The sequence below is a fragment of the Oncorhynchus nerka genome, linkage group LG28 (genome assembly GCF_034236695.1).
Source record: "Oncorhynchus nerka isolate Pitt River linkage group LG28, Oner_Uvic_2.0, whole genome shotgun sequence".
NCBI classification, from domain to species: Eukaryota; Metazoa; Chordata; class Actinopteri; order Salmoniformes; family Salmonidae; genus Oncorhynchus; species Oncorhynchus nerka.
The window spans coordinates 37,081,440-37,096,033 of record NC_088423.1 but is presented as its reverse complement, the minus strand read 5'-3'; the positions used below and the strand labels follow the sequence as shown (position 1 = coordinate 37,096,033).

General features: G+C 44.1%; 1 protein-coding gene across 1 annotated transcript in view; it reads left to right on the top strand.

The window, feature by feature from the left end:
- LOC115113194 (wings apart-like protein homolog) overlaps window positions 1-2,497 on the top strand; it is a 35,816-nt gene extending 33,319 nt beyond the window's left edge. The window contains exons 19-20 of the mRNA XM_029640552.2: window positions 429-524; window positions 644-2,497. Of these exons, the coding sequence (XP_029496412.1) occupies window positions 429-524; window positions 644-709 (162 nt within the window). The 3' untranslated portion in view covers window positions 710-2,497. The remainder of the gene's footprint in view (window positions 1-428; window positions 525-643) is intronic.
- Window positions 2,498-14,594: the final 12,097 nt, after the last annotated feature.

The following is a 14,594-nucleotide window of genomic DNA, read 5'->3' as shown; positions in this document are numbered from 1 at the left end:
GTGACTTTAAAAGGAAAAATTACAAAATAAAAGTGAACCTGATCACTGATGCATAATGCTGTATCAGAATTCACTTGTGTTAATAGTTAGCTATTAAACAGAACATAATGAAACAATACATTCACATTAAAACAACCTGTTTTTGGTATTTAAGAAAAAATCCTAGTTTGAAGCTTAAGTGTCTCGTTGTAGCCTATTGCTAAATGGAAATCTGTGGGAAAAGCTAGTATCCTACTCCCCTAAACATCTCATTGTGACACTGATATTCTGCTCCACCTACATCGGTGCAGAGTTGACCAAGAGCTCTGCGGACTCCAAAAACCAAACTTCTTATTGCTCAGGTTTTGTAGCTGGTTGCACATATATTTTCGGCGAGAGGAAAATGTTGCAGATTGCCACTTGATGTGTATTTGCTCATCTCTCCTCAGGTTAATGTGATTAATGTGCGGGGAAACCTACCCAAGGGAGATTTCTCCATCATGACGGAAATGCTGAAGAAGTTCTTGAATTTCATGAACCTCACTGTAAGTGGGAAATGTCTTTTTGATAACGGCCTAGCGTCTCACATGACTTAAAACAATATATACCAGACACACAAACACAATACAAGCTAACTTGCTTTCCACCCTCTCTTTTTCAACAGTGTGCATTTGGAACCACAGGGCATAAATCCATCTCTCGTGTCATAGACTACCTGGAGCACTGTTAGCTAATCCTTCTTTGCACTCTGACTGCACATAACGGTCCTTCTAGATCTGGCAACCCCAGCAGGAGGGGCTGTACAGAGAATCCACCAGAGGTCAACAGTGTTCCGCGGCAACGCTTCAACCTGCGTCCTCATTCTGAAGAGCAAGACACACAAACTCAGCACTTTCTGAACCAAAGCCACGTAAACATGTACCGTTGATTTGAATCAATGCTGTTTTAAATCTTCACACCATCCAACTCCTGGTAAGATTCCTAGTTGCAGAGGACAGCTTGAGACTGCTGGCATGTGGAGTGAGTTTTTGTATTTTTTATATATATATATATATATATATATATATATATATATTGAATCAAGGATGTAATCATTGATTAGCTTGAAAAGAGCACTCATGGACACGTGTCAACAATGTCTCTTAAGTTGTGTGGAATGGTTGAATGCAAAAGATCAGTGTAGCCATTTCTATGTTTGCCTCTGACGGTTGTAGAAAAGGGAAGGTCATTGTGGAAGACCCCTGTAGTTCTCTCTAAGCTAAGCTTCAGCTCTGAATATGTCCATTATCTGTATAAGCTTACTGTCACGTCGAAATTCACCTCTGTTGAAATGTTTTTTTCTTCAGTGCATCATGCTTGTTTAAGTTCTTAGAATGGCATGTCATTTAACAATCTAAATAGATGTAAAAGGGCTCAGCAGCTCTGGATGACTGTTAATGTTATTTAAATCTTTGTTTTTAAATAATGGCACTTGGCATTGTTTTCTTTCCTGCCTTTCCCAATTTGACTTTACAGTAAAGAAATTGTGTTTTGTTTGTTTTTAAAATAGCAGTTCAGATGATTTTAATGATTGTGGTTTTCATGTATTTATTTTACCATTAATGATCCAGATCTGATGCTGCTTAAGATGTTTCAAGTCTCTGTGCACTTCTTTACCTTTTACATGTTCCACCGAACATGTCACTTGAAGTGGCTGGGTATAATAACTGCTGTATATACGGTTTTATTAGACTCAGAGAGTCCTTGGTAAACCGGCCTGACATTAATAATAACCAAACCTCAGCCAACTGGCATAATCCTCACTGAAAAGGATTGTTCTTTGCCTATTATATTGTAACATTTGTTCTGTGGGCATTGTATCTAACCACTTCAAGTAGTGCCTATCCGGAACGAACACCTAGCCCAGGGTTCACCTCTGGTCCCGGAGAGCTGCAGGGTCCATCCAGTCCTGCAATGACACACCTGATTAATATATATATAATAAAGATCAAATCTAATCAATTGTTACTGCAAGGCTACACAAGTGGTGGCAGTGGTTGGCTTTGTGTCTTATGTCTAGTTGGACCTGACCTTCCTACTCTGAGCGGTGAATCCCCTTAACATCCTTCCAGCTATATTATAACTAGTCCTTGTCCTCCAAGAAGATAGTGTTTGACTGACAGCTATACTGATAGCCGTTTCATGTCATTTCCCTCTGATTTGTAGAGCTGCAGTTGAACAGACATGTTTCTTGCGAGTTGATTTGCAAATCTGGTCGTGGATGGAATTTCAGAATGTAAATAAAAACATCTGTAAATAGTGGTTAATGGATGTTAGAATGCTAGACTACTTTTCTGAAGCTGATATTTTTTTTATTTTATACAACATTTCTCAGTTGTCATTTGAAGTAAAAACAAAAAATGTATCATAAAAAAAAAGACAACTGCAAGGCAAAAAATGTTTGTACTGGTTTTGAGGACATTCTTTGGCTACATGTAAAGAATTGTAACTCAAATAAAAAGTTGCTACTTTCAGTATACTACTGTATCTTTCTCATGTATTTTTTGGGAAATACTTGTGTGTATGCATTCTGCCATTACCATACTGATGTGCTTAGCCTCAGGAGGCAGACACTTAAAAACAAAAAATGTAATAGAACTTGATATTGGTATTCGTGTGAAGAAGAGACCATATGCATGACTGTATTCTATCTTGTTTATCCTTATTTTCTCACCCCTATGAGGCCATGACTCTGTTTTTTTTTGGCAGTGTGCGTGTGATGCTTCTCTTCTCACTCGCCCTCTCTCTCTCTGTGTCTCTGTGTGTGTTCATTCACCCTGACAGACTCACAGAGCTGACTTTGACTGTACACAGACCGAGTGAGTTACACAATAGAAACAAGAGTTTTATACTTAACAAAGCACCACATATTGACAGTTGGCCTTCTGCTTGACTGGCAGCTGTTTAATCGAGACAAATAAGGAAGGAAGCCTTCTGGGAATTATTTGAATATCTGGTAACCTGACAGACAAATACACATGATTATGCCTGAACCTGACAAGCCATGGCAACATAAGCTGTGAGAATGTAGCCATGCAGCACAACTACCTTGACTTAATGTACGAGTCCAATGTGAGATCATGGAGTGCAACGTCTCGATGGCGACAGTATGTCAATGGAAGGGATAGACAGGAGTTCCACGTGTTCTCTCTTTTTTTCATAGCTCATTATTGTGTTTGAATTCCAGGCAGGCAAGAGAGGGATCTATTCTCAATTCAAATGTAATCAATGTCAGAAGTGATGGATGCTGGATACTTAAGTGTAGAAAATGTGGATGAATTGAGAGGTAGTATTACCAAAGATGGCAGATAAATGAAGATGTCTTACTCAGGCTGTTTACCATAGACACCAATGTGATTGCAGCGGGGTCTGGTCTGGTTAGTTCAGTGACCGTATATGAACCAGAAAAAAAGGAGCGAGTGAGATGTCTCTCTTCCTCTTCTGTCTCTGGTTTTACCCAGAGGCTAATTGGATTGATGTTAATTCCCTCAATGAGCATCGAGATCCTGCTGGGAGGATGGGGATGGGGGGGGAGAAAGGAAAATCATCCTCTCCTGTCTCTCCCAATCAGCCCGTTATTCTCCGTTCATCTCTCTGAGTGGTTTTCAATTGGGCAGAATGGCCACCAGGTGGCGAGAGCACTAAAGCACTGACCATATGTGCCTCAATATACCGGTGAACAGGTAGAGAGACACCCTCTAGATTTGATCTTACACTGGAAGACTTGAGTTTCTCATTTGTGCCTTCACACGCAGCAGCCTCCTCATCAGTGGTGCTACCTGCCTTTTCTCTCACTGGCCAAAAACACCAAATGAAGAAGACAAAACACAGACGCAGAAGTACACACTCTAGGAACCAGGGGAAAATTGACACTTTCCCATGACCGTCATCAATGCACAAACACACACACTTGGCGGCTCTTTAATCTTGCGCCTTAAACTGGCACAGCAGAGTCAATCTGTATTCCTGAGTGTGTATGACCTGCACTGTAATGGATGGCTTTCATGTCTTCAGACCAGCCAGATGACTATTTGAAGGCAAGGTAGATATGAGCCATGCTAGGGTGGTTTCTACTTTTCAATTTTTTATTTAACCTTTATTTAACCAGGTAGGCTAGTTGAGAACAAGTTCTCATTTACAAGATAAAGCAAAGCAGTGCAACACAGAGTTACACAACCAAACGTACAGTCAATAACACAATAGAAAACTCTGTACAGTGTGTGCAAATGAGGTAAGATTAGGGAGGTACGGCAGAAAATAGGCCGTAGTGGCGAAATAATTACAATTTAGCAATTAAACACTGGAGTGTTAGATGTGCAGAAGATGAATGTGCAAGTAGAGATACTGGCATGCAAAGGAGCAAAAAATAATAATATGGGGATGAGGTAGTTTGATGGGCTATTTACAGATGGGCTATGTACAGGTGCAATGATCTGTAAAATGCTCTGACAGCTGATTCTTAAAAGTTAGTGAGGGAGATATGAGTCTCCAGCTTCAGTGATTTATGCAATTTCGTTCCAGTCATCTGCAGCAGAGAACTGGAAGGAAATTGGCTTTGGGGGTGACCAGTGAAATATACCTGCTGGAGCGCGTGCTAAGGGTGAGTGCTGCTATGGTGACCAGTGAGCTGAGAGAAGGCAGGGCTTTACCTAGCAGGGTCTTGTAGATGACCTGGAGCCAGTGGGTTTGGTGATGAATATAAAGCGAGGGCCAGGCAACGAGAGCATACAGGTCACAGTGGTGGGTAGTATATGGGGCTTCAGTGACAAAATGGATGGCACTGTGATAGACTGCATACAATTTGCTGAGTAGAGTGTTGGAGGCTATTTTCTAAATGACATCGCCAAAGTCAAGGATCGGTAGGATAGTCATTTTTACAAGGGTGTTTGGCAGCATGAGTGAAGGATGCTTTGTTGCGAAATAGGAAGCCAATTCTAGATTTAATTTTGGATTGGAGATGTGAGTCTGGAAGGAGAGTTTACAGTCTAACCAGACACCTAGGTATTTGTAGTTGTCCACATATTCTAAGTCAGAACTGTCCAGAGTAGTGATGCTGGACAGGCAGGCAAGTGCTGGCAGCGATCGGTTGAAGAGCATGCATTTAGTTTTACTTGCATTTAAGAGCAGTTGGAGGCCACGGAAGGAGTGTTGTATGGAATTGAAGCTCGTCTGGAGGTTAGTTAACACATTTCTCAAACCAGAGGTGAGTCAGTCTTAATTGAGTGAGGAGGAGAAGAAGAGGGATGTGTGTTTGCGTTCATGTACAGTATAAGAGTGTTGATGTGAGATGGTCAACCCAATGGAGTGTCTTGGTTCAGCCTCAGCAGATTATCTGTGGGATTGAACACTGCATTGTAAAAAGGAACACTTCAGCCTTCAGAAAGTATTCAGTCCACAATTTGTTACATTACAGCCTTATTCTAAAAATGATTTTTTTTAAATAATCTCATAAATCTACATACAATACCACATAATGACAAAGCAAAAACAGATTTAGACATTTTAGTAAATGTATTAAAAATTAAAAATAAATACCTTATTTACATCAGTATTCAGACCGTTTGCTATGAGACTCAAATTTGAGCTCAGGTGTATCTTGTTTCCATTGATATTCCTTGAGATGTTTCTACAACTTGGAGTTCACCTGAGGTAAATTCAATTGATTGGACATGATTTGAAAAGGCACACACGTCTATATAAGGTCCCACAGTTGACAGTGCATGTCAGAGCAAAAACCAAACCATAAGGTCGAAGGGAATTGTCCAGAGAGCTCCGAGACAGGATTGTGTCGAGGCACAGATCTGGAGAAGGGTACTAAAAAAATGTCAGCAGCATAGAAGGTCCCCAAGAACACAGTGGCTTCCATAATTCTTAAATGGAACAAGTTTGAAACCACCAAGACTCTTCCTATAGCTGGCCTGCCTGGCCAAACTGAACAATCGGGGAAGAAGGGCCTTGGTCAGGGAGGTCATCAAGAACCCGATGGTCACTCTGACAGCGCTCTAGAGTTCCTTTGGAGAACCTTCCAGAAGGACAACAATCTCTGTAGCACTCCACCAATCAGGCCTTTATGGTAGAGTGGGCAGACGGAAGTCACTCCTCAGTAAAAGGCACATAACAGCCCGCTTGTAGTTTGCCAAAAGGTACCTAAAGACTCTCAGAACATGAGAAACAAGATTCTCTGGTCTGATGAAACCAAGATTGAACTCTTGGGCCTGAATGCCAACCGTCACATCTGGAAGAAACCTGGCACCATCCCTACGGTGAAGCATGGTGGTGTCAGCATCATGCTGTGGGGATGTTTTTCAGAGTCCGGGACTGGGAGACTAGTCAGGATCGAGGAAAAGATGAACGGAGCAAAGTACAGAGAGATCATTGATAAAAATATGCTCCAGAGTGCTCAGGACCTCAGACTGGGGTGAAGGTTCACCTTCCAACAGGACAAAGACACAGCCAAGATAGCTGTGCAGCAACACTCCCTATCCATCCTGACAGAGCTTGAGAGCATCTGCAGAGAAGAATGGGAGAAACTCCCCAAATGCAGATGTGCCATGTAGCATCATACCCAAGAAAACTTGAGCTTGTAATCGCTGTGCAAGGTGCTTCAACAAAGTGCTGAGTAAATGTAGCAATTAAATGTCTGAGTACTTATGTAAATGTTAGGATTTAAAAAAATATATATTTCTAAAACCTGTTTTTGCTTTGTCATTATGGGTTATTGTTTGAATATTGATACGATTAATAAAAATATATATATATTTTAGAATAAGGCTGTAACGTAACAAAATGTGGAAAAAGTCAAGGGGTCGGAATACTTTCCGATTGCACTATACATGTTAAATACACAGACTTTCCATTCCTCTCTGATATAATCCTAGTTGACCCTGACACTAGTCTCCCTGGACAGAGGTTAAGCGTGTGGATAGGGTCTTAAGGGAGGTGAGAGACTTTATAATTCTTATGACAGTATGTTTGGGAACATGGAATAATCTTAGACATAAAGCCTCATGTACTGAACAATATCATACAGGGACCAGAGAGTGCAGACTGTCGTCTATATCTTTCTCTACTCAGTATTATTTTACTCTTTGCTTATGCTATTTGTTTCACTCGGTCTCCATTTCTCAATCAACTCAGTCCTCTCTCCTCCATTTTCCACTGTCTGTTTAATTTACCCTGCATGTTTTGGAGATGTGTCTGATTGACTGCCAGTACACCACATCTGAAGGCCCAGCTACTAGCTTGACTGTATGAAATAGCTGAGGTTCTACTGACTTCAGATGTGCTGACAGTCAGAAACATATCTCGGGGCACTCGAGTCTCAGAAGTAATACACAGGGAAGTGGACTCATCTGAACAGGACATTCAGTGGGACGAGCCTTGATGACAGCAGAATGTTTGATATTGAGTTCTGTTAGAAGCCAGTGCCAGATATTTGTTGTATTATGTAGCATTAGCACCGGTAATACCCCTAAGATGCTAGCCCCCCTTTAGTGAGACACTTCACAGAGAAGCCCATTCATTCCCATGTCACACGAAGTACAAAGAGAAAAGTGTGGGACTAAAGGATGAGCAGCTGTGTCAGTTATCCAGGGGATGCTATTTAAAGAGGCGTATTTCTGAGAAGAAAAACAGACCTGAAAGGCCTTGTATTTGCATTATCTTGCATAATTGAATCTGAGTAATTCAAAAGGAAATTCATACTAATCCTCCCCTCTGCCTGGTGCCCTGTGAAGCTGTGCTGCCTGGGGGAGAGGAGACAACCACACATGGGGAGGCCAATGGAAGTTTCTTTCCATCTTAACTAGCAGGGGGTGGACAACTTTCCTCCAACCTTCCTCCTGGAGAGCTACTCGCACCTTATTTTGTGTTCTGCTGGAGCAAAAGCCTTCATACCCAGAGGCTTTCCAGTGCAGGGTCAGCCACCCTCTAGTACTGTATTTGGTATGGAGGTCATGTAGGGGGACGGAGACATCCATCAGAGTGAGATCCTTAATGTTGCCCATTGTGGAGCTATACTCCCTGCCCTTAATGCATTAAAGTATAGATGGAAGTGAATATACTGATATTTGACAGCGATGTGAATTTATTTGGCATAAAAGGGATCTTGTAGCACAGGTCAACAATAAACTATTGTGCTCCTGGAGTCATATGAGACTTAAAACTTTGCTCGGAAATCCGAAAACAATGCGTGCCTCTCCGTTTTTTGCTAAGCTCTTGGTTTTATTAAGAATGCTCGGTAGAGTATGGAAAGTTCACTTAGATGTTCTTCATTCTGTCTAGTCCAATTTAACAACCCCTTCAGGTACAACTACACCTGAACCACAAATAAGTCTCTCACATGGAACAAATTAACCATCAAGCAGAACAGAGATCTCTGCTTCTCTCCTGTCATGTCTATCTATTCCCCCTTCACCCCTGCTCACATATTCAATTCCTCTCATTCTCTCCATCGCAGACACATACAGAATGTAGATGGGCAAATAGAAATGGGAAATGCTTATTGATCTGTTTTATTCATTGGAACGTCGTGGAGAAGGTTACTCAAGGTGTGATGCAAACAATTACGATTACATTGTTTGTGTTTGCATGCGTGTGTTTATGCAGAACAACTCATTTGGCCTTGTGTGCGTGGTTGTGTTTGTATACAGCTGCCTGGTCCCCTGAGTGTGTAGTCAGCTGGGGACGACAGAGTGTGCTTAACACTGGGCATTCAGATTCAGATTTTATTCCTCATTATTATTCCTATTAATGAAGCTCTCTCTCGCTCTCTACGTTTACTTACCTTCATGGTAGCACCGGCCCAGCCTGGACCACATGGTCCTGGGACTCTACAGCCCTCCTGGGTGGATGTGGCGTCTACTTTTAGGCCTGCTGTACTGTGAGGGCATCACAACAGTGACTGTGCGCTAGTCGTCCTGGGCTGTTTTTGTGATGATTTCATTGGCCAATGGTGATGTGAGCCCTGTTCTGCTTCAGCAGGATGAGAGCGGTGTGGACCTCCGACTTGAGCTGATTCAGACTCGAGTAAACACTGCGGGTTTAGTCATAACACTTCTGAGATACAATAAAATGTAACACCTGCTTTGAACCAAGATTGAAATATACAGAGCAGGGTTCTATTTCAATGATTTTTTTTCGATATCTCACGTGGGGGTTCGCTAGGACTGCCTACTCTCTCGGAAGTACCTATCAAAAGCGTCTGTTGGAGACAGGAACCACTCTCCCACCCTCTGGTTATTCTCGCTTCTCTTCCTCACTACTCTAGCTCTCCTCATATCGACTAGATACCCGTTTGTCTGCTTAATCTAATAGTGAAGGATATCGCTGTCGAGCGTAGGTCTTCAGAGCTTGTCAAAAGGTTGAGTACTAACCGGAAGGCTTTTGTTTTCGAGTATAAATTCCTTTCCTACTTCTCAGTCTCCATTGGTAGCTAGCGTCACTGCTAGCTATTGAGACCTAGTTGGCCTGCAATACTTTTTTACATTTGAGTCATTGAGCAGATGCTCTTATCCAGAGCAACTTACAGTTAGTGCATTCATCTTAAGATAGCTAGGTAGTACAACCTAGCTCTGCCAACAGCGAGTTGCAGTAGACCAGATTAGGACCTCTGACGCTTCCTGTGTGAGGTAGGGTTGTACACTACAGAGGTTGTAGAGCATGAACCTTCAGGAGCGAGTTACTGCTTTGATGTTTGCAGAGAATGACAAGATGTTGTCCAGGGTCACGCCAAGGTTCTTTGCATTCTGGGAGGGTGACATTAGAGTTGTCAATCAGGATGGAGATCTCTGAGCGGGCAGGCCTTCCCCGGGAAGAAGAGCAACGCCATCTTGTTGAGCTTGAGGTGGTGGGAGAAAATCCAAGCTGAGATATCTGCCAGGCACGCAGAGATACATGTCACCACCTGGGTGTCACAAGGGGGGGAGGAGAAAAGTAGTTGAGTGTCATTCGAATAGTAATGATAGGAGAGACCATGTGAGGATATGATGGAGCCGAGTGACTTGGTATATAGAGAGAAGAGGAGAGAGCCAAGATCCAAGCCCTGGGGGACACCAGTAGTGAGAGTACATGGTGCAGACACAGATCCTCTACACGTCACCAGGTAGGAAAAACCTGCCAGGTAGGATGCAATCCAAAAGTGTACACAGCCTGAGATGCCCAGCCCTGAGAGGGTGGAGAGGAGGATGTGATGGTTCACGGTGTTGAAGGCAGTGGATAGATGTAGGAGGATGAGAACAGAGGAGAGGGAGTCAGCTTTGGCAGTGCAGAGAGCCTCCGTGACACAGAGAAGAGAGCAATCTTGGCTGCGTGACCCGTCTTGAAGTCTGACTGGTTAGGGTCAAGAAGATCGTTCTGAGAGAGATAACGAGAGAGTTGATCAGAGACAGCACACACAAGTGTTTTGGAAAGAAAAGGATACCGGTCTATAGTTTTTGACGTCAGATGAGTCAAGTGTTGGTTTCTTAAAGAGGAAAGTGACTCCGGCCATGTTGAAGTCAGAGGGGACACAGCGAGTGGTCAGAGAGGAGTTAATGATGGAAGTGAGGAATGGGAAAAGGTCTCCAGAGATGGTCTGGAGAAGGGAGGAGGGGATGGGGTTGAGCGGGTAGGTTGACAGTTGGCCAGATCTCACTAGTCGCAAGATTTCATCTGGACAGAGGGGAGAAAGAGGTCAAGGCGCAGGGTTTGTGAGTGGGACAAGTGGACTCAATAGGCTGAGTGAATGAGGAGCAGATGTCATCAACCTTGTTTTCAAAGTGGGGGAGGGAGAGGGTGGAGGATTAAGAAGGGAGAGGAAGGTGTAAAACAGTTTCCTCCGGTTAGAGTCAGAAGCTTGACATTTAGAGTGATAAAAGTTGCTTTAAAATCAGCAGATACAGAGGAAGTGAAGTTAGAGAGGAAGGAGTGAAAGGATGATAGGGCCTCCGGAAGTTCAGTTTTCCTCCATTTTCACTCAGCTGCCCACAGCCCTGTTCTGTAAGATTACAACAAGTCAAAGCCACAGCGCAAGAAGGGAGGGCCGAGCCGGCCAGGATGAAAGGGGACAGTGCAAGTCATAGGATGCGGAAAGGGAGGAGAGTAGGGTCAAAAATGCAGAATGAGGAGAGAGAAGGATTTAACAGAAGGGGGAGATATGATAGAAGAGGAGACAGCAGTTCCACACCTTCATTGTCCAGTCAATGAAAAACAACAAATTCACAACAAATGAAAGCAACTGTCCAAGCAGAAAGTAACTCTCATTGAACAAGCAAATATGAGGTCAAGCGTATTGTCTGCCTTGTGAGTTGGAGGGGATTGGGAAAGAAATTAATTGAAAGCAGACATCGGTTAAGGTTACCAAGTACGAAGAGCAGTGAGCCATCGTCAGGAAATTAGCTTATCAAGGTGTCAAGCTCATTGAGGAACTCTCCAAGGGCACCTGGTTGGCGGAAGATGGCAACAATGTTAAGCTTGAGTGGATAAGTGACAGTGGCAGCATGCAATTCAAATTAGGAGATGGACAGGTGAGAGAGGGCAAAAAGAGAAAATCTCCAGTTAGGAGAAATGAGCAACCCTGTGCCTCCCCCGTTACCAGATGCTCTTGGACTCAGAGAAAATGTAGTCAGATGAAAAGAGAGCAGCTGTAGTAGCAGTGTTCTCTGGGGTGATCCATGTCTACGTCAGGACCAAAAAGTCAAGGCACGGAAGGGCAGCATCAGCTGAGATGAACTCTGCATTTTGACCGCAGATTAGCAGTTCCAAACACTGCCAAAGACCCAGAATTCTACATGGGTTGTGCACGCAGGGTACACTAAATTAGAAGGGTTGCAGCCAAGGGGTGGGGAGTGTCTGAAAAGCCTACAGGGAGAGGAGTGAACAGGTATAGAAAACACATAGTTGCCAAAGCTACTAAATAGCTAATTAGATCATCAGAAAATAACTAGGTAAGATACTCAAGTGCGAGAGTGATGTGGAGCTTTCCTTTCCATCCTTACTCGAAGAACTCGACAGCCACTGACACGGCTGTCGCTGAGAAACCTCTGCTAGGCATATTGCCTGCACTAACTGTACTAATTGCTGATTTCCTAGGAGAGAAGAAACCACTCCCCCTCCAATTAAGCCACTGATTACCAAAACAAATCGCAGATTGCCCTGCCCCTTAACCTTGTATGATGTGTCAGCAATCATCTGCAAGTTATGAGCAGTCAGCAGTTCACACACCATGTACTGGGAAGACAGGCAGCACTTAAAGAAGATGGGCCCCAGCTAGCAAAAATGCAATACTAGACAACAGATAAAGACAAAAATATACTTATCACTCCTGGAGATATCAGGAGTCCCCTAGCTACAGAATGAAGTAACTCACTACCATACCCTATTTGCAATATGGTAGAATTGTTAGCTCCCTTCTCTAGTCTAGTTAACCTACACAAAAGCATGTGGACACCTGCTTGTCAAACATCTCATTCCAAAATCATGTGCATTAATATGGATTTGGTCCCCCTTTTGCTGCTACAACAGCTTTCACTCTTCTAGGAAGGCTTTCCACTAGATGTTGGAACATTGCTGCGGGGACTTGCTTCCATTCAGCCACAAGAGGATTAGTGAGGTTGGGCACTGATGTTGGGCGATTAGGCCTGGCTCGCAGTCTGCATTCCACTTCACAATAACAGCACTTACAGTTGATTAGGGCAGCTCTAACAGGGCAGAAATTTGATGAACTTACTTGTTTGAAAGGTGGCATCCCATGATGGTGCCGCGTTGAATGTCACTGAGCTCTTCAGTATGGGCCATTCTACTGTCAATGTTTGTCTATGGAGATTTCATGCCTGTGTGCTCAATATTATACACCTGTCAGCCACGGGTGTGGCAAAATAGCTAAATTCACTAATTTGAAGGGGTGTCCACATACTTTTGGCCATGTCATGTACTTTCACCTATTGTGTTAACTAGACAGACCATCTCTTCCTTCATAGCACTGTTGGTCGCGGGAGCACTCTTTCTGAAAGCTAACTCAGTCATTCGGTTTCTTTAAGCCAGCACTGAGCTAGCCATGGCATACTTTCACCAAGAGGTAGCTTCTAGCTAGCGAGCTAATGCCCCACTAGCCTCACTGCTATCGGGTTATACAGTGCTCAATACGGTTACAGTAGATGTTAGCCACAAGGCTCCTAACTATATATTTTGGTACGCCATTTACACAAGCTAATATTTGACATTGAGTGTCCGTCTTCTGTAGGGGCTCAGCACCCTTCAAGGGACCTATACGATGGGAAGAGACTGCAGTCCCATTCGGCTCCGCTAAAGTTACTGCTCCCTGCAGTACTAGCTTGCCTCAGGGAAGCTAAGAGCTTGTGTGAAAAACTAACGAGAAGGATTCTTGCTAACGGTACCCCAAGCCTGGACATGCATAATATGGAGGAATCCCGGTTTGGAAACCCTCCCATGGTGGAGCCGTCACTGGATTACCAGCACCTCACTCCCTGGAAAGGTGGAGCGCTTTACTGCCTTCGTTTTTCAGAAGGCAACAGCCCAAGAAATTATAGCTCTCAACGTGACCTCTTTCTTGTTGGCATATTAGACTGAGTTACAAGAGAAGGTGGGGAAGCAACTGGACTCGGAAACCCAAGACCCAGATACTTGGGAGGAGATCTGTATGATTACAGACCTGAGCCTCCAGGCCTCCTGTTGTGCCATCCAAAAAGGACACTTTGGCTGAGCTTATCCATCTTAACAGACAAAGACAAAGTGTTCCTCCTGGATGCCCCAGTGACACCCAATGAGTTGTTCTGTCGCCTCCAAAAAGCAAGGTGAAGCCTTCAACTTCTGCTTGCCTCGCAGACCCGGACTCCTTGGCAGCCCGTCGGTTCCTGAATTTCTCCCCAGCCTCACAGCTGGTAGGGGTCAACAAGCTGGCCTTGGTGGACCGAGGTCCCCGGCGACACAGCAATCTACCAAGACTCAGGCTAGGCCCCTGATCCAGGCCGAACCTGTAGGGAAGCAGTCATACACGCAGCAAGGATCCACCCTGCTGTCCCTCCTAGGGGAGGTAAGAAATTCTCTCTTTGGGTTTAATTGTTGCTTCTCCTTCCCCTCTCTGAGTTTTCGCAGCAGTGAGAAGGCAGGGCTGTGTTAAGACAAAACCCTTTTTTTAAGACAAAACAGCTCACATGAGAAAATGAAGAGTGCCTCCCTCCCTCAGCCTCTCCCCTCGCACCTTCTCAAGTTTATGGCCAGGGCAGAAGTTAACATGTCAGCCCTCCCTCCGGTCTCAGCGACACATGGAGCAGGATGGCAATCTGCCTTTCACCATCCACTGTGGCCCTGTTTTCCCCATGCCTATGGCCTTTTGCCTTAGCTTTCGCCATATCAGTCAATCACAGTAAAGCCAGTTAGGGTATGTGCTGCTCCAGTTTTCTCGCCAGAGGGCATTGCTACTCTGTACAAGGTAAGGGGACCCTAACCATTCCGCTCCCCCATTTCATGGGATGACAGGTTTCCAGCGTTCACTATCAAACCCCCTCAGCCCAGGATTCTGAGGGGCGCTTTTTCGTCTACAAAGACGACTTGACTTCTCCGTTGAGCTAGTGATCAGT